General features: G+C 32.5%; 2 protein-coding genes across 4 annotated transcripts; one reads left to right on the forward strand and one right to left on the reverse strand.

Moving 5' to 3' along the window:
• Nucleotides 1–2,368: 2,368 nt before the first annotated feature.
• Nucleotides 2,369–15,370, forward strand: LOC110623693 (calcium-transporting ATPase 4, plasma membrane-type). 2 transcript variants are annotated; one of them, XM_021768708.1, is made up of 7 exons: nucleotides 2,369–2,701; nucleotides 6,366–6,420; nucleotides 6,513–8,470; nucleotides 8,556–8,714; nucleotides 11,124–11,295; nucleotides 11,393–11,691; nucleotides 14,815–15,370. In XM_021768708.1, exons 1-7 carry the CDS (start codon nucleotides 2,531–2,533, stop codon nucleotides 15,115–15,117), a joined length of 3,117 nt encoding a protein of 1,038 aa, XP_021624400.1. In that variant the 5' UTR covers nucleotides 2,369–2,530; the 3' UTR covers nucleotides 15,118–15,370. The 2 variants fall into 2 exon arrangements, with proteins under 2 accessions (XP_021624400.1, XP_021624401.1); XM_021768709.2 differs by lacking the exons at nucleotides 2,369–2,701; nucleotides 6,366–6,420 and having other exon boundaries at nucleotides 6,513–6,672; nucleotides 6,852–8,470.
• Nucleotides 15,371–15,701: 331 nt separating this feature from the next.
• Nucleotides 15,702–19,417, reverse strand: LOC110621924 (glycerol-3-phosphate dehydrogenase [NAD(+)] GPDHC1, cytosolic). 2 transcript variants are annotated; one of them, XM_021766224.2, is made up of 6 exons: nucleotides 19,243–19,417; nucleotides 17,976–18,630; nucleotides 16,990–17,211; nucleotides 16,585–16,832; nucleotides 16,243–16,382; nucleotides 15,702–15,984 (listed from the first exon to the last, which is right to left on the reverse strand). In XM_021766224.2, the coding sequence occupies exons 2-6, from the start codon at nucleotides 18,628–18,630 to the stop codon at nucleotides 15,861–15,863; spliced, it is 1,389 nt and encodes a 462-aa protein (XP_021621916.1). In that variant the 5' UTR covers nucleotides 19,243–19,417; the 3' UTR covers nucleotides 15,702–15,860. The 2 variants fall into 2 exon arrangements, with proteins under 2 accessions (XP_021621916.1, XP_021621915.1); XM_021766223.2 differs by having other exon boundaries at nucleotides 17,976–19,143; nucleotides 19,243–19,408.
• Nucleotides 19,418–20,709: the final 1,292 nt, after the last annotated feature.

Consider the following 20,709-nt stretch of genomic DNA (forward strand, 5'->3'; position numbering starts at 1 on the left):
TTTATACCGTAAACAGTAAATTAATTATAACATTTTGTGAGAATTCATCTTTATAATCGATTCATTAATAGAAAATTCCACCGGTTAATTAATTAATAACTCTGTATATCAGAAATCCGCTTAATTGTATCTATTAATAATAATATTATAGGAAGAGCCTTAATGAAAAATCCGGTGTAATAGTGTATAAATTTTTTTTCTCACAAATGAGACTACGTATCAATTTATTATATTTTTATCATATATTTCTATTATGCAGTTATAATTCATGAAATATTTAGAGTGATTATTACGTTATATTAATAATTATTTTATTAATAAAATAAAATTTTAATAATTTAATTTAAAAATACTAATATTAAAATGTAAGTTCCGCTAAACTTCAACAATTAAATTGTTTATTTTAATTAAAATTATTTTTAATATAATATCAAATATTATAACAACATTAAATAAAAATATTAAATGAAAAAGTTATACTTTACTATCTGCATGAAAGCATATGAGATTTTTATTATAAAGTAAATTATAACATTCCACTTAAAAGGATGCTAAATTGCAGGTTAGTTTTTTTTTACTTATATTTTAAAAACATAACTTTAGATTTCAATAAAATTTAAAATAAAAATAACTATTTAAAAAATAAATAAAATAAAGTTATTCAAAGTTTAAAATTTTTTCTAATAATAAATTAAATAAATTTTAAATTGAAGATTAAAAAATTTATTAGCCAAATAATAATTTTTATTTTATAAGTTTAATATAAATATTTATAAGTTCCAAAAGAAGAAATCCAACTATGCTAAATAAATTTTATTTTATCTTTGTATTTTGTAAAATTAATTATATAATTATTTTTTAAATATAATTAAAATGCCTTTATATTTTATTAAATTAATTTTTTTAATTCTTCTGATAAATTTTTATTAAATAAAATGTTAGTTAAATTTTTTTTAGCTATAGTCAAATAAACTATACAATATAAAATTATAAAGATTAAATAATATATATTTAAAAATATTAAAACTAATGAATATAAATATTTAACATTAAAAATATTTTTATTAGTAATTTTCATTTAAAAAAAATTATATTTTTAAATTTATATTAAATTAATTATTTATATACACAATTTTGGGTAATAGATATCTAAATTTGAAATCTACTCTTTACCATCGCGGATATTAATTTTAAACGTAAATATATTTCAAACTTAATTATATATTACTCAAATTTTATTTTAATAAAATTTAATTAAATAAAATAAAATATCCAATCCATGATCATCTCCAAGCATCTCTCCCTTTTGTCAGACCAATTTTTTTTGCAGTTCTTTCTCTACGTGAGTTCAATGGATTTGAATTCTTAAGCTTATGTTTGGATATCTAGAAAACAGGAAGGGATTGAATGAATATTTTCCCTTTACTTTGCTTGGAAAGAGAGGAGAAAATAAATGGGGAAGAAAAATAAACCTTTATTTTCCTTTAGTTATTTTCTTCCCAATTTGGAGAGAAAAAAAAAAAAGTGTACTCTTTATTTTAAATTACATCTATATCCCTAAATAAATAATAAAAAAAATTAAATAAAAAGGTGTAATAATAAGTTTATAAACATATTATTATTTTCCTTCTGTATTATTTCTTTCCAAGCAAAGAAAAATAAATATATTTTCCTTTTTTCTCTATTTTATTTTCCATTAATCCAAACCAACAAAAGAAAAATAATAAAAAGAAAATATTATTTATTTTTCCTTTTTTATTTTTTTCCCTCTAAAAAATGATTGGATCAAAGCCTAAAGGACTTAGCTAATCAATCCACACCGTTTTGATGATTTGAGCTTGCAAATACGTATTTTATGTTATTTGTTGAATTTTTATTTACTTGTTTTATTTTTGTTGTTTGATTGAAAACTCTAGGACAGTTGTTTAATTAGGGTTATATTATTTAATTAGATTGATGTAGTGTTTGATAAAAATATTAAAAAATATTTTAGAATAAAAAAATTATTTTTTAATATTTAGTTATAATATTAAAAAATAAAAGATATTAATAAATTTATATGTAGATATTAATTAAATTTTTAAAATTTAGAATATAAACATTTTTTTTCAAAAAAGAAGGAATGTAACTAAAATCAAGGCAAATATCAATAATTTTAAATTTAATTTATTTAATAAATAAGCTGAATTTTAATAGAATTAAATTTTATTTACGGCTTAATTGCCTTAAATGAATTTAAATGGATAATTTTGAATTTATTTGGAAAAAAAATAAAAATTATAATTCCTCTAATAAAAAATTGAGGCGATGATTTGAATTTTTAATCAGAGTACATTATAATAACCTTGCAGATACGATAAGAATAGGCGCACTGAATAACGGCATGTGCGGCCATTAAAGGCCCTTGTTTTCTTTGTCTTCGCATATATAGTTTTCTTCCTCCTTCTCTTTCTTCTCTTTCTTTCTTTTCCTTCTAACAAAACACACTCTTAGTCCTATTGGCCTCCTGCGCAAAAGTTTGACATACAGAATGGAGAGCTTTTTGAAGGACTTCGAAGTGCATCACAAGAATCCCTCTGAGGAAGCTTTGCTTAGATGGAGAAAGGCTGTCTCCATCGTCAAGAATCCACGGCGGAGGTTCCGTATGGTAGCCGATCTCGTCAAAAGATCCGAGGCCGAGAAGAAGAAACGGAGCATCCAGGTTTTTCTTTCCCTCTATATTGAGATTTTTTCTTTGCTTTTAATTTGCATTTTGGAATTTTCTCAGTCCTACAGTTCACCAAAAGATGAAATAAAAGAAAAGTAGTATCTTGTGTTCGAGCTAACAGGCATCAGTTAGCGAGATCACTAACTGTAGAAATCAATTTCAGTAACCTAGAGAGCTAATGCTTCATATTTGATTCCTTGGAACCATAGCTGTGTTCGAGCTCCATTGTTGTGAAAAGGGCTCATAGAGCTTCTTTTTCATTTTTCTCGGAATGCGGTCCTAACGCGGTCCTCGATTTTTTCTGAGATCACAACGTGGCAATAGGGAGGTCCGGAATTTTTTTTTTTAATTTCATTTTCTTTTGTTCATTTGTGCGTAATCGGAGGGAGTAAATTATGTACTACTGTCGTAATGCCGTGTTAAAATAAATTACATTTGACTAAGTGTGGCAACCTTTTGCGATGGGGCGGAGATGTAAAGATGAGCCGTTGAAGCTTTAGATCTTTTAATGGAATGATATTCTATTCTTATCCTCATATCACGTGGCGCCTGTCCGGCTGTCCCACTTAGCATTTCCTCAGCCAGTGGAAATAAAATAAAACAAATTTTTTTAGCTCACCTTACGTAGGTGGGTTGGGAAGATATGTTTGGAAAGTCACTTCCCATAGGTAAGTTACTTCCCCTGGAGCTAAGAAAAACCCTTGATTTCACTTGATTTCGTGGGAAGTGAAGGAAGAGAAACAGTTTTCATACTTCTTCCCGGAAATTTCAAGATCCTTAGCTGAGATACTCCCAATAAAACAAGGCCTAAGATTTAATTTCACACCCCACCCCAAAAATGTCTATGGACAAAAACCTTTTTTGTTTTAACTGTAAAGTTACTCATAAGTTGTGAATTTTATTATTTTTATCAAGGAAAATTACTTTTTCATACGCTAGATTTTAATTTCAGTCACATGAGGCCATGGTTGTAAGATAATAAATTTACTTGGAGAGAGAATAAATTTTAGGAAATTATTATCTAGTTCTTAGGTTTTATTACTAGTAATAATTTGATCCCCATATCTGAGAAATTAGACTATTTAGTCCCTTTGCTTTTACTTCCTCACACACTTGCCTTTAATTTTTAAAATTAAATTACTATTTAATCTTTAAATATTGCAATTATTTACATATCCATTCCTCAATTTTGTAATTTAGGGATTTTCTGTTCATTTTTCTGCTTCTATCTCTCTTTGTTTATAAAATCTTTAGTTATAATTTCATCCATCATATACAACTCCAAATCAGTGTCTCAAAACCCATTACACCCAACTCCATGAAAAATTTTACAATGTAACCGTTGTGTAATATCCCCCTTTGTTATAAAATCAAATTCTTAATTATAATTTCATCCATCATATCCAACTCCAAATCACCATATCAAAACCCACTGCACCCGACTCCATGAGAAATTTTACAATGGAACCATTGTATGTACAATGCTTTTACTAACACCCATTGATCATGGTGAGTTCCATTTATAGCGTTGCATGATCAAATGTCAACTTCTAATTGTTGTACATACAAATTATACTTGTACTGTAATTGTTGTACCTTAAAACACTCTGAAAATTATTGGAGGAACAGTAATTGTTATGGAATGACAGAGTTAATGTCAAAAAAAACTTTTGATTTTGTTGCAATTACACCCTATACTTATTTTTTTGCCAATTAAACCCTAACCTTTTAAAGTTGTTTCAAATGCATCTAACTGATACTTGTGCCATTAGAAACTAACGAATTGTCACATCCCTTGCCACGTTGACACCATGTCACCAAACCACAGCAATAAAATTTAGAATTAATCGCCAAATAACTATGTATTTTACTTTTATTACAATTATACCCTATACTTTTATATTTTTGCCAATTAAGCTTGGTCCTTTTAATGTTGACCAAATGCACCCTATTCTTACCTATATAGTTGGAAACTTACAAAATTATCAAGTTATCATTTTTTTACTATTAAATGTATTTAATAAAAAGGGTAAATTATACTTTATTTTTTGAGTTTTAGCATAATTAAAGGATTGATCCTTATATTTTTAAAATTGAACACTTAAATCTTTCTATAATCTATCTGTCCAAATTAGAAGTCCCTCCCTCCATTTTCTCCCTCCATTTTTGCCGTTAAAAGTGTGAAAATATTTTTATTACCATTTCTAAATGGATAAACTACACTTGAGTCCTTAAATTTTAGTACAATTAATGGATTAATTCTTATATTTTTAAAATCGTACATTTAAATCTCTCTATAATCGGTCGGTCCTCGTCTATTATAATTCAAACATTTTGATCCTTTTTATTTGAAAGGACAATTAAGTCCCCTTTAACTTTTATCTATAATATCTCATTTAACTAATTTTTAACACTTTTTGTTCTTCAATTTCCATTTATTAAAATATTTCAATACTTGTAAGCTCAAAACTTTCATAAAATATTTACAACTTTAGTTATTTTTTAAGTGGCACCAATTAACCTTTAAGTTAGGTTGTAAACTTTTATAAATAGTATTTTAGGAAAAAGTAGTACTTTTAGAAGAAATTTGACTATCAATTAGTTTTGAACTAATGTCATTAATAGATTAAAGAACTGCAATTTTAAGTGGATTGAATATAGAGGGATTTAAGAATTTAATTTAAAACATAAAAGGACTAATCTATCAATTACGCTAAAACTTAGGGAACAAAGTATAGTTTATACAATATATAAAATTTTTCACGTATACTAGAAAGAATTTAAGTGTTTATGAGGATATTTTAGATATTTGAAATGTTTATTCTCCGTTTGGCCCGTTGACTAACGGAATTATGGATAGAAAGACTTTCAATTTGAATGGATTGATTATATAGGGGTTTAAGTGTTGAATTTTAAAAATACAGGGATCGATTCGTTAATTACGTTAAAACTACGTGTAATTTATCCTAATAAAAAATGGATCAACGGACGAGACACATGGCAAAATTTTGGTTATATAATTTCATGTTCCTATGCCATGGCATTGCCTTGTGGAATTCAAAGTTCATTTAGTGAAGAGGCATATTTAGATCAGCTTTACTTATAATTTTTTGTATCATTAACTTCTATTTTCAAGATTTAGTTCCAAATACTAATGGATGGCAGAGCTTTTGGTCTGAATTTTGAAGTAAAATGTTCTAATCAGGAGTTAGATTATTTTTTGAACTTCATCTTTTAGTAAGACCCACTAGATGGTTGCTTTTTCATTTTAACAGACACAAAATCTAATGTGCAGATCAACTTCCTAGAAAATGAGGAATTGAGGATGCTATATGATTTTCCTTTTCGAATAGTGTCCTTAGAAGTGAAGGAATAAATAGACAGCTGGATGCTTATAACTCTGTAAACCATTATTGATCGTCATCTAGTTGTATTTCATTAGTTTTTGTGTCAATATTTATTGAAGTGTTCTGCATGGATATGAACACAAATTAAAGACACCACTATTCTTTAAAAAAAAAAAAGAAAATTACAAAATATGAGATGTCAGTATTTCACTTTTGAAGTTCTGTAGCATCACAGAAGTGAGTGAATGTTGTCATCGTATCTAACCTTTTTTGCTTCTCTTCTTTCCCCATCCTCTCTCTCACTCAACCAGGAAAAGATACGAGTTGCTTTGTATGTCAAAAAAGCAGCTCTGCAGTTCATTGATGGTATGATCCTCAAATGTGTTCTCTAAGAGATATTTGTGTCCTCTGATTTGATCCTTATGCTTTTTTTTCTTGCTTGATTTTGTATTCTGTAGCTGCTGCAGCAGCAGCTGGTGGTTTGCCAACTGAACGCAAGCTTTCAGATGAGGTCAGAAAAGCAGGTTTTTTAATTGAACCTGATGAACTTGCATGTGTTGCTCGTGACCATAATATTAAGGCTTTGAGAGCCAATGGTGGAGTTGAAGGGATTGCACGGCAAGTTTCTGTCTCATTGAATAATGGCATCCATGAAAGCAGTGTAGCTACCAGGCAAAAGATTTATGGATGCAACCGTTATACTGAAAAACCTCCTAGAAGTTTTTGGATGTTTGTTTGGGAAGCACTGCAGGACGTAACACTAATAATCCTTATGGTTTGTGCTGTGGTTTCTGTAGGTGTAGGAATTGCTACTGAAGGATGGCCAAAGGGCGTGTATGATGGTTTAGGAATCATACTCAGTATATTCCTGGTAGTCATGGTCACAGCTATTAGTGACTACAGGCAGTCTTTGCAATTCAGAGACTTGGACAGGGAGAAGAAAAAGATTTCTATCCAAGTAATAAGGGATGGGAGAACTAAGGAAGTCTTCATTTATGACTTGGTTATCGGAGATGTTGTTCAATTATCTACTGGAGACATAGTTCCAACTGATGGGATTTACATATCAGGGTATAGCTTAGTGATTGATGAGTCAAGCTTGACAGGAGAGAGTGAACCTGTGAATATAGATGACAAAAAACCTTTTCTTCTTTCAGGGACCAAAGTGCAAGATGGTTCAGGAAAGATGCTAGTGACAGCTGTTGGTATGAAGACTGAATGGGGAAAGTTGATGGAAACTCTGAATGAGGGTGGAGAAGATGAGACCCCACTACAGGTGAAGCTGAATGGTGTTGCTACGATTATTGGAAAGATTGGTTTGGCTTTTGCTGTACTTACATTTTTGGTGTTGACTGTAAGGTTTTTGGTGGAGAAAGCACTTCATAATGAATTCACACATTGGTCTTCATATGATGCATTTGCACTTCTGGACTACTTCGCTATTGCAGTAACCATAATTGTTGTTGCTGTTCCTGAAGGATTACCATTGGCAGTGACTTTGAGTCTTGCATTTGCAATGAAAAAATTGATGCAGGACATGGCGCTAGTCAGACATCTTTCTGCTTGTGAGACAATGGGTTCTGCTAATTGTATTTGCACAGATAAAACAGGGACGTTAACCACTAACCACATGGTAGTTGATAAGATATGGATATGTGGAAAAGCTAAAGCTATTAACAATAGAAATGGTGAAGGCATTTTGGGATTGGAAATATCTGATAGTGCCTTGAGCTTCCTTTTGCAGGTTATATTTCAAAATACAGGTTGTGAAATAAGTAGGGATGAAGATGGACAGATTAAAATTTTGGGAACACCAACAGAAAAAGCATTGTTTGAATTTGGCTTGCTTTTGGGTGGTGATTTTGCTTCACAGCGAAAAGAGGTTCAGATACTCAAGGTTCAGCCTTTCAGTTCAGACAGGAAAAAAATGTCAGTGCTTGTAGCTCTTCCTAAAGGGGGGTTGCGGGCATCTTGCAAAGGTGCATCTGAAATAGTATTAAAAATGTGTGACAAGGTTGTTGATGACAGTGGAAAACCTGTTCATCTGTCTGAAGAACAAACGAGGAATGTCTCAGATGTTATAAATGGCTTTGCCTCTGAAGCTCTGAGAACCCTCTGCTTGGCTTTTAAAGATCTAGATGACACTTGTGAAGAAAGCCGCATTCCTGATTTTGGCTACACATTGGTAGCCATTGTTGGAATCAAGGATCCAGTGCGCCCTGGAGTCAAGGATGCAGTTCGAACTTGTTTAGAAGCTGGAATTACCGTTCGTATGGTAACTGGTGATAATATAAATACAGCTAAAGCTATAGCCAAAGAATGTGGCATACTTACTGAAGGTGGCTTGGCTATAGAAGCACAAGACTTTCGTAACAAGACACCTGAGGAGATGAGAGACATCATACCCAAGATTCAGGTTTGTGAACAACCGCATGAAAGTTGTCATCACTAAGTTATGTTTTTAGATGCACAATTTTCTTAATTGCTTCTCATGGAAACAGGTGATGGCTCGGTCTTTACCTTTGGACAAACACACCTTGGTAACTAATTTGAGGAATATGTTTGGAGAAGTTGTGGCAGTAACTGGTGATGGGACCAATGATGCTCCAGCTTTGCATGAGGCAGACATTGGACTTGCAATGGGCAAATCAGGAACTGAGGTTTGAGTTTTTGCTTGTTTCTAATCAACACTGCTGGATTCTGACAGGCTTTGATGTGTGGCCCACCTTATCTTATAGCTTCTAGTTGCTGTCCTTTTTTTTTATTGGTGCAATATTGAAACATATATTTCCATCCACTAATGAAATTTTACTATGATCTCTCTCTCTCTCTCTCTATCTCTTTTTTAAATGCTGTGCTTTATTTGGCTCTTCATGCTGTTTAGGTCTTGAATAACAACCTTTTGCATATCTGGACATAACACATATCACACTTTTGTCTTTTAATATCATATGCATATCATCTCAAATTTAATTGATGTTTAAGTTAAATTCTAGATTTTTCTGCGAGGAAAAGATGAAAATTCATATTCCTTCTAGTCTCATTTCCGTTATCCATTGTAGTACAAGGGTCTGACTTATTTTCTTGTCCCTTCCATTATAACACGCTTGCTCATGATCATTTCTAGTCTCTGCTAATGAACTTAAAAATGAATTATTTTTTTTTTTGGAATGATTTCTGCATCTGAGGAGGCGCTCCCAGATTTTCTTCCAACCTTCAAGTTTGGATGTTGGACATTAGAAAAATAAGAAAGATGAAAACTTGAAGCTCATTGCACACTGCACAGTCCTTCAGAGTAAATCTTATTATTTAACTAGCATATTGCACAACAACAACCTTTTTTTGAGGATCTAATTTATATAACTAAGCCTCCATTTGTTTCATAGAGAATATTAAATGCTAGAAAATGTGGAAAATATTTTTCTGAAAAATATTTTCTGCAAAACAAGCGGAGCCTAAATGTGTACAAACTTTAATCTAAAAATGTTTTAAATATCTTCCTTTTCACCCATTTTACATTTTCAAAGCCTAATATTCTCTTATAGATGTGGCAGCAGTTCAATGCCAGCACATCTTGAGTAGAGGTCTGAGGTTTATGCAGCTTAGTTTATTCTTATATCAGACAGTAGTTTTTACGGTTCCATGGTTTCAAATCGCGGTCGTGGGTAACGGAAACAGGCTGTAACGGTCATAATATTACGGTAACGGCCTGTTGCTACACATTTCTTGAAAAATTTGCAAAGTTCATGAAATTAGTAAATATTTAAAGATATAATCAAAAGTAAGTTATACAACTTAATAATAAGTACAAATATATCTAATAAACACAAATTCTATAAGTTTTAAACATCATATATAATAATGACTAATCTCAATTACTACTAGAATATGAACATTTAGTATTTACATTATGCAGAATAATTTAAAATATTTGAAGAAATTACATTTTAAAGTCATGTTCTTTTTTATACTTCCTACATATTTTCATAAATTTTTAATCTTGTAAATTTTATATTTTATATTTTATATTTTATACTTACTATTTAGTTATCATTTATTATAACTTGTACGAGCATAAGTAAACTCATTTAATAATTGGTATTAATGATATTATGTTATAATATGAACTTCTAAAATTCTACATTTTTAATCTAGCATTCTAACTTTTAATTATTTTTAATTATGCATTCACTAAAAACTGATTAAAAAATATCTAAAAACTTGTGAAATAAATAATAAAAACTTATATTTTGAATTTCTAATATAAGTTATCTAACATTATAACTTCTAATTATTTTTATTTATGCATTCACTAAAAAATGATTAAAAATATTTAAAAATTGTTGAGAAATAATAAGAACTAACTTTTTGCTCAATAGCACTTCAAAACCACTTTAGTATCTTGGATGATTTGAGCTCTTCAACTTCAACACAAGAATTTCTAAAGAAGTTGATTAATAGCACTTCAAGAGTCCGAGAGTTGATAGAAAATTTAGAGAAAATTGAGAGAAATAAAAAAAGGGTAAATTTTGGCTTGGGAGGAAAGTGGAAGGCTTCAAATGTGAAGAAAAAAGTGTTTTCTACCTTCAATAATTCATACACTACACTGCAAGAGGTCTCTTGCAGCAATTCTAAAGATTTCTATCCATCAAATGAAGGTAATGACCTTTATAGCCGTTAAGTCGTGGCTAATAACGGTCGTGTCCGTTACGTAAGGGCCGTAATGGCCATTACCAACAAAATTTTTAATCGCCGTGAAATAACAGCCTAAACGGTAATGGCTCCTTGGAAAACCTTGAAATAACGCAACGGCCGTCATTTAAAACCATGTATGGTTCATACTTCATAACTACTTTCATCTTGAGTAGAGGTCTGAGGTTATTCTTATCTTAGACAGTAGTTTTTATGGCTCATACTCATAGCTACTTCGAAATCACATGGACATGCATATTTTTTTTCTCCTCTTCAATGTACCGGATTTGCATTTTATTTGTCTGAAGCTTTGATGCAAGCTTTATCATGTTGCTGTCACCCTTGACCTTACCTTTCTGTATGGATGCTATTTGCAGGTTGCTAGAGAGAATGCAGATGTCATTATAATGGATGACAATTTTACAACAATTGTAAATGTTGCTAAATGGGGACGTGCAGTATACAAAAACATTCAAAAGTTTGTGCAGTTCCAGCTGACAGTTAATGTAGTGGCTCTTGTTATCAATTTTGTTTCTGCATGCATCTCAGGTGTGCTGGTTCATGCAACTTTTATTTATGGAGGCTAATATGGCTATGCGAAGTATTATAGAAATAGTTGTTACCTTTATCTTTCACGTTCTTTCAGGGTCTACTCCTTTAACAGCTGTGCAGTTGCTTTGGGTTAACATGATAATGGACACTCTTGGTGCATTGGCACTAGCTACTGAACCTCCTGTTGATGAATTGATGAAAAGAACTCCTGTAGGCAAGGGTGATAGTTTCATTACAAGGGCCATGTGGAGGAATATATTTGGCCAGAGTATTTATCAACTGGTTGTACTTGCAGTTCTCAATTTTGATGGGAAGCGCCTATTAGGACTTAATGGTTCAGATGCTACTAAAGTTGTCAATACTTTGATATTCAACTCTTTTGTCTTTTGCCAGGTATGGTTTTGAATATGCCTCTCTCTCTCTCTCTCTCTCTCTCTCTCTCTCTCTCTCTCTCTATATATATATATATATATATATATATATATATATATATATATGTTCAAACTTGAGATATCTTTCCTTAATTATATCGTATTATGTGTGTATCACAAATTAGGGACTTAGGTATTAGCCTGGAATCGATTTTCTGTTATGAGTCTTTGTAATTTGTATAACTCCCCAATCAAGCTTGAGGGGATAATCAAGCTTTCTTTCTCCACAAATCTCTTCTTCTTTTCTCATGGTATCAGAGCCTTTAAAAGGCCTGATTTTTTTCCTTTTCTTCCTTTGCTTTTCTGTCCCTATGGAGAAATGGTGCTGCCGTTCTTTGCTGGCCATCTGCCAGAGGGAGGTGGACTACACCACCAGTCCCAAATGCTTCCATGACCACTAGTAAGTTAGAACCAAAAAGGTCAACGCCAGAATCCTGGCCGTTAGATTCCATCCACAACCACAGCCTTTTTAGTTTTTAGCGCCATTACATGCCTCAGCTTGTGACGCTTTCTTCGGCGTCCCCTCTTGCTGGATCTTATCCCATCTGACTCACCTCAGGTAGGCGACTCTCCCAAGCTCTGACTCATCCTATAGTTTTCTTTCCTTCTTTTGTTAAAGGCCATACAATATACTTGGATTCCTATTACGATAATTTTCAAGTGCTAACTCTTCATCACTTGGCTTTCAAAATTTAGTGCCTTGGAGATTTTTCTATTCTTTTCTTCTCTCTTTTTGGGTGTTGTTGCAGAGTCTACAATGAACAATAATATTGTTACCTTGGCTCTAGTTGAATGTGATCAATCTTATGGTACAAAGCCACAAAACAATGATCATCTTCATTTATTATCTCTGCTGCCCAATTTGGTAATTTCTCTTGTATTTCTTGATCTTCATGATTCTGGTGCTTTTGACTATATTCTTGGTAATATGTTTTCAGCACTTTTTCCTTCTTCCACGGTTTCCGCTATCATATTGGCTAATATAAGGAAAGCATGACCTTTTCCCTTTATTCCCTTAACCGTTGTCATTTTTGCTCCTAAATGTTCTTGGTAATATTGTTTCTGTTTCGAGTCTTTTGAATTTCTATAAATCCTCAATATTCTTGAGGGGAATAATTAATATTTTCTCCCTCAAAGTCTCTTCTTTTCTTTTCACAATATACTTTTACCTTACCGTGTTATTTTTCTTTTTCCAGTAATTCAGAAAATATTTGAGGGGCTTGTCAGGATTTTAGCAATTGACCTGCGTTAGTAAGAACCAACTAGCCCAATGACATTTGTACATGTTATTCCTTTAGGTATTGACATTCTGAAAGGAATCAGTAAAAAGAAGTTCATTGTCAAACTTTGGATCAAGTGAACTATAAAGTAGCCTACCTTTTCATATGCAAAAACTACATATTTAGTGCTAGTAATTGTTCAAGCCTACCGTTGCAAATCAAAATCCTGCACTGACTTTTGACCCGAAAGTCACCTAAGATGCAGCTGTTTGCTGACATTATCCCTAAAATGAAGGTAAATTTTGCGTTGTGTTTTGTGACAAATAACTTCATATTTGTTCAGCCTAATCCTAAGGTTTGGTGGGAGGTTTCTTTTTTTTTGTTGGGGTGGGGGGATTGGATGGAGATGAAAGCATAGTTATTAAAAGCTTTTGAAGCTGATGTGAGGCACAAAAGTAAAATAAATAAATAAATGCAGATAATTAATTAATATTCAACTAACATAAGATAATTATCTATTTACTCTTATGCTTATAGAATTTTGGTGATATAACAAAAATTTATTATAAATGATATACATTTAATTGTGTCTTCTACATAATATATTGTTCTGTCTTATACATAATATTTACATAATATATTTGAACAATATTATAGTTAATTTAATGGCAGCAAATATTTATAAATTCAATTTATTTCTATAGATATACAATGTTATAAATTTTTAATTTGAGGGTAAAAGGAAAAAATAATATGTTAAAAAGTAATTTAAAATGTTTTAATTACACAAAAAAGAATAATTTCTGCTTATTTTTTAATATTATAAAAAAGCATGAAATAAGAAATAGTCTGCAAGAGGATTGGCAATTGGCTCAATTACTCAGAGTCGGCAAAAATTGGGCAGCCTAAATTCAACAAAAAAAAAAAAAAAAAAGAGCATGAAGCCCAGAGTTGGAGCAGAGGAGCATGAAGATGGAAGTTAAAATATAAAAAAAATCCATATCTAAAGGGGAGGACCAATGAAAATGAGGGCTGTTAGAGAGATAAATTAGGCCAGATCTTATTTTCTTTCCTTTTCACGGCGGCTTTGCATGGCTGTGAACAGCCATTTTTGATTCGGCATACTTGTGGCGTACCCAGGCGCACCCGGAGCCTTGGTGTGCCTGGAAGCGCCTGGTGCGCCTTCTTGATCTCACTCACTCAACTCTGACCAGGAGAGGTGCCGTCATCCTTGCCCAAGCGCCATGCGCCTGAGGCGAGCCTCCTTAGTAACAGTGGATGGAGAAAAAACTGGAATAGATTACCACTCCAGTTCCCTTTGTATTTGTAAAATGGGGGCTGCAGCCCATAATTTAGTTTCTGAAATGCATGGAATCCACACCTTGTTTTAATTCCCTTGTCATGCTAGTTGCGAAAGACCAGAATTATTCATTACATTTTGAAAACATTCTTCTATTCCTGTTTTCACTTTTGCAAGTTGGAACTCAGAGAGCAGATCCAAGTACTCGCATGAGAAAACCCGTTGCCCTCTGTTTTCCAGAAAAGATGTCATTTTGCTGTTAATAATGAAATTCATCATCCAAAAGTAAAGTAGATCACACTTCTCTTTGATTGAAATTTTAGCGGGTCGAATTGATGATTTTTATGCTCTCACAATGATAAAGGTGATGTATTAACCTTGTTAAACTTATCTTTCAGTGTATGTGCATTTAGCTCAAAAGAGTATACAAAGTACAAATTCTTGTTTGTGGTGCTCAAATATTTTATGACAAAAGCCAGCAGTTAATGTACTAATTCTCTGGAGAGCATTAAACTTACAGGGTTATAATTTCTGATTTGTTTGTTTGATTTTGGTTTTCTTCAAGGTCTTTAATGAAATAAACAGCCGCGACATCGAGAAGATAAATATTTTCCGGGGCATGTTCGACAGCTGGATATTCATGGTTGTTATCGTTGCAACAGTGACATTCCAAGTAATCATAGTGGAATTCTTGGGAGCTTTTGCAAGCACTGTTCCCCTGAGCTGGCAACTGTGGGTTCTCAGCGTTGTAATCGGAGCAGTTAGCATGCCTGTTGCTGTTGTTCTCAAGTGCATACCTGTCCACAGAACCACTGCAAAACACCATGATGGTTACGATGCTCTTCCCACCGGTCAAGAACTAGCTTGAAATCTAGCAATAATAAGGTTGGTCTCTCATGATCCAGAGGTTAAAAGGGTTCAAAGCTTTGAAACTATAGTAGCCTCATTGCCAGGCTTGAAAGAGACTTGTTTTCAAATTTTGCGGAAGCTTAAACAGCTGACTGCTTTTTGCTCTAAGACACCATTAGGTTTCATTTTCTTTGTTGTCGTTGTTAGTTTTTTTTTCTTTTTTTTTAAACAGAAAAATTTAACTAATTCTATTCAGCTTGATTTTTCCCTAAGCCTAATATAATCAACCACTTAGATTTTGAATAAAAATTTAGGTTTTATTATCAAATCCATAAATTAAAGTTATTACTAAGATAAATTATTCTTTTTATGGGGTCTTCCGTAGATTGCACTTTTAGAAATATTATCATTAACTTTTATTTAATTATTTAAAAAATAAATTTTAGAATTAAAGTAATCCATCATTTTCATTCGTTTTTCATCTCTAAGCCCAAGGAAAACCTATATTATGAACCAGAATTTGGCCTCTACAATCTTCAATGATTGCATCCGAAAGCATCTAAAATGATAATTTTTTACAAAAGATTCTTTTATAACTCAAACTCAATGCCAAACATGGCTTTACTATAAGCTTTTCATAATATTAGATGATACAGTAATCAATCCAAAACAAAGTATTTCATCCTGTTGACATAAAAATTTCTTTATAGATATAATTAGTAATTCATTCCTTCGTAACCATTTTCATAGCAATGAAAAATGTCAAGGCTGGCCAAGAAGAGAAGGCCTGTAGAAAGCATGGCTCTGTGCAATCTCAATGCGTTCCCGAGGATCATTCAAAGTTTCATCCCTTAATGCTTGCAAAATAGCTTGTGATGAATCTTCCCTGTAAGATCCAAAATCAAACCGTAAGCAAAAGGGGCTAGAATTAGATGCATCAAAGTATGTAGATTTTTTGACCCGATAATATTGAAATCTTCTATAAGATATCGAGTTTTCAAGTTCGAATTTTAGTTAGATCTAATCAATAAATAAAAAAGGTAAACTATACAAGCTTTTTGCGTTGTAAAATGAGATTTGGGAGAGTCGAGCTAATCTTCAGCTTGTCGTAATTGGGGATACTTTGTTGAAAGGAAGAACTTACCTTGATATAAGGATTTTATATAGTGTTTTTAAGATGGGACAGAGCTCAACAGGTGCAACAGGCTTATTTTCATCAGGATGCAGTACACTCAAGCTTGGCTGACTCAGGAGTTCATAGAAAGCTTTAACTGCAGAAACACCCTACAACAAAAAGAGAGGCACAATGGAGGCTTATCGTCAAAAAAATGATTATAACTTCTGCAGACAAAAGCTACATTCTTCTTTACAACACACAAAAATCAGAATCAACACTTAAAATTCCATGTCTAAATTGGTAAGCTTTGCACAGGATTTGATTAATATTGTTTGCCTACTAAGAATCTGAAATGCAAAATAATTCTACCTGAATCATTCCTTTGCCACTGATGCTATCACCCATGTCTCTGTTCAACTCCCCTTTGGCTAACATTTGGCCGTACCATGCGTTTCGACCTTTTAACAAGGTTACATAAGTGTCTGCAAGCAAAGGCCCTGCGAGCTTCTCGGGTTCTTCGGCCAATAAATGAGTGATAAATATCATCTCTGAAGTACAATGTGCAAAATATACTGACTTGCTTGTAGCACTCTCATTAGCAAGAGCTGCTACCATTCCTGAGAAAATCAAACTGGAAATTAGTAAGCACATAAAAGATGTCAGTATGAGCAATTATCGCTTAATAACTAGGAAATCTCATAGCATATAAATGTTGGTTGGTGTAAAAATCATAAGACTACCGATTATTTCGAGCAAGAAAACACAGAAACTCACCAGCTCCAATGGCATAGACATTCTTCAGACCACCCATGACTTCATGAGTGATAAGGTCACTGTTGTCCCATACAATGAAATGTGATTGCCTTAGAAATGTAGCAAGAGGCTTTCTCCACTTTTCAGCTCCACATATTCGAGCATTAGCGTATTCCTTGTTATATATTTCTGAAGCAATATTTGGTCCACCAAGATAAAGTACATTCTCCATACTCGCCCCAGCTGCTAGGCACAAAGAATGAAGCTTATAAAGAGAAACAGATTTGCAGGGCAATATTTGGTAATAAAAGAAGAACCGTGTAAATATTACAACAAATATTAGAATTAACAATAAAAGATTTTATAAAATATTAATTTTGGTGCTATATTGACTAATAATGACTCTCGGACATTTTACATCCAGAATGAGGTCGGACATGGAGAAGAATATAGGCCCAAAGGCCCATCAGACCACTCTAAAGCGGACAGGCCCAACCTCGTATGCAAGCAGGCCGGACTGACAACACGTGCAACACATGCAGATCCACCAAAAGATAGCATAGCCCAATAACATGACAAAAGATAGGAGAGTAGGTCCAATTACTCGCAGCCCTATCAGAGAGGTTCGCTGTTACATCGTAAATATGAATCCAAGTGACAGAAATATGTAGCAGGATGGAGGTTATGTGTAACTAGAGGATAAGGGAAAAATGATAAAATATGGGAGAAGTGATCTTTCTGTAAACCCTATTATCAAACTAACATACAATAGTGATATGAATAATTGTTGCTAATGATATATAAAAATATAGAACAACAACAAAAATTGTGGACATTGATAAAAAGTTTGTTCTGATAGCAATGTGTTATTGTTAATAATTACTCCATTTGTCTTCACACATATTAAAAAAAAGATAATTTTTAGCAGAAAAAGATAAAATTCTTTTCTATTGATTTTAGCATTTCTCGTAGTGAAAGGTATCGAAACTTCAGTAAGAAGAACTTACTCGCTCTGTTAATCATCTGCGTGGGAGTAATTATATGAGGAACAGGTTCTAATGCAGCTTCTATGCCTTTTGCTAAAGAGATAATGATAGGCATGGTGATTCTTTCCTTCCAATAATGGCTAATCTCTTCGAAAACCTCCCGAGTTTCTGTCGAAGGCACACCATTCACAACAATATCTGCATCCCAAACAGCTTCTTGCAGATTAGTCACAACCTTCAAAGGACAAAGTGGAGTATCAATCATGTTCAAGCAAAACCCATCTTTCAAAATCTCATCTGCATAAAGAGTCCTATCACCAAGCCTTGCCTCAACATATTTCAAATATGCACATCTCCTTATCAACCTCCTCAATACATCTTCCCTGGAATTGATCACTTCAAAGAGATGTTCTGCTGTGGCTCTATCAACTGCTCTTCCTGGCCTTCTCCAAATCCTGATTTGGAACTTCTGTCGAAATTGGCCGTAACTATCTTGCAACATAGCTGCAAAAACACTCCCCCATGCTCCTGCCCCAACACCAACAATCCTCAGAGGATCACCATCAGCCTTTCCGAGAAGGCATCTAAGTTCATCAAGCTTCTCTTCTAGACCATTGCCATTGTTATTAGACCATCCATTTTGATGAACTTCCATTGTCTCGATACTCCCAACCATCTTGTTTCAGCAAAAACAAACCACAAATCAACCCAAATCGAATATAGGAAATCAAACCTGATGAATACTTCAATGTTCGATTTTTTCTTCACTTTCAGGATTCCTAAGTCTAATCCAGCAAATAAAAGCAACCCAACTCTGATTTTTATACTAGTTTTGCTGACACAATCTCAAATTCCTTAAATCTTTCCCGGAAACAACGGATTTCGGCCGCCCAAGTTGTCTCCCAGCATTAAAAGAATCAAAATCTTTATTGGTAGAACTTACTACCAACACCAAAACTAATATTTCAGCTCTTTACTAATAAGATTTTCAAACCAACTAATTAAGATACTTCTTTGAGTACCCTCATTTCATGGCAAAAGCAAGACAACAGTACAAAACTCAGAAGGGAACAAAGCAATATTATCTTCTTAAATCAGAGTTTCTAAGGAAATGACAAATGGGAAAAGTTCAAATATTCAAATCCTGTATAGCTTTGTTTTCTCCGCTTGAGTTTGTTCATCTACCCAACTAGAAATATCCAAGACAACAAAACAGGCAAATAATATATATTAAAAAGAAAGAAAATAAAAGGAAAAAAAGCTGATCAAGTCAAAATAATACACCGACCTTTAACGTATCGTTAACTACAAAGCTCCTTTACATTCAATTCTCTGAGTTAACACCCACAAAAAAATTTCCAAGATTTCAACTTGCATTGTCAATAAGCATGGGAAAGAGAGAGAGAGAAGTCAGAGAGAAACAAAAGTGCAAAATTTGCAAGCTAGTAGTGATTGATAAGAGAAAGAGATCGGTGAAAGAAGAAGAGCATTGAATGATGTGTACAGTCGAGAGAGTTAGGCAGAGGCATTAAAGATTCAAGATAGCGCCCAACTTCCCCAACGGTCATTAAATATTTAATCAATTTGGTTTGCCACCTTTGCATTTTTGCACCTTCATTAGCCTCCAATATCAACTTTCTCCTCTAAAAGTTTAATACAAGGTCAAATTAAAAAAAATATATGAAATATTTTTAATTTCAATTGTCTTTTTATTTTATTGATTATTACATTGTTGTATAATCTTACAACTCTGGATAATAAAATCTAAAGGATAATTTACTTTATGTTTCAGAACGTCTGCGTTAAAATTAACTGTTTTAACTAAATTAATAAATTGTAGTGATGTTATGATTTTAGTATATAGTTTTAATAATTTAATAATTATAATATTATAGATTATAGTTTAATTAATTTAGGAAAAATTACTTTTTAGTATCTGAGGTTTAACGTAATTAACACTTCTGTCCCTCTATTTTGGCGACCCAACACTTAAGTCCCTCACTTTTTCTTCTGTTCAAATTTGTAATCCTTCCGTCCAAAATAGCCGTTTGGGACATGTGAATTGACAAAATTGACCCTCACTAAAAGTCCCGCTATTTCAAAATCAAGAAACCCAAACCCAATACCTCTTCACTGTAAATTCTTCTTCTTTTTCTTCATCATAACTCCTACCCTTTCTACAACTCTCAAATAATGTTTTAGAGAGAAGAAAGATGGAAAAGAGAAAAAAAAAATCAATAATGTGAAAAGGAAATAGAGAGAATATGAGGGAGAATAAAGATGAAAAAGAGAAAAAAAAATCAATAATGAAAAAAAAATAGAGAAAATATCAGGGAGAAAAAAGATGAAAAAGAGAAAAAAAAAAAGAAAAATCAACAATGTCAAAAGGAAATAGAGAAAATACGAGGGAGAAGAAAGATGAAAAAAAGAGAGAGAGAAAAAAAGATAGGAGAATTAACAATGGATAAAAAGAAACGTAGAAGATATGAAAGAGAAAAAAAATAGGGATTTCACATTGAAATGAGGGTATTTTTATAAAAAATTATCACCTTTCACCTTTGAATTTTTTACCAAACGGCTTAAATGGACGAAAGGACTATGAATTTGGACGGGAGAGAAAGTAAAGGACTTAAGTGTTGGGTCGCCAAAATAGAGGAACAGAAATGTTAATTATGTTAAACTTCAGGGACTAAAAAGTAATTTTCCCATTAATTTAACTAATTTAATAATTTTATAGTGATTTTGTGATTCATGT

The sequence above is a fragment of the Manihot esculenta genome, chromosome 9 (assembly GCF_001659605.2).
Source record: "Manihot esculenta cultivar AM560-2 chromosome 9, M.esculenta_v8, whole genome shotgun sequence".
Taxonomy (NCBI): Eukaryota; Viridiplantae; Streptophyta; class Magnoliopsida; order Malpighiales; family Euphorbiaceae; genus Manihot; species Manihot esculenta.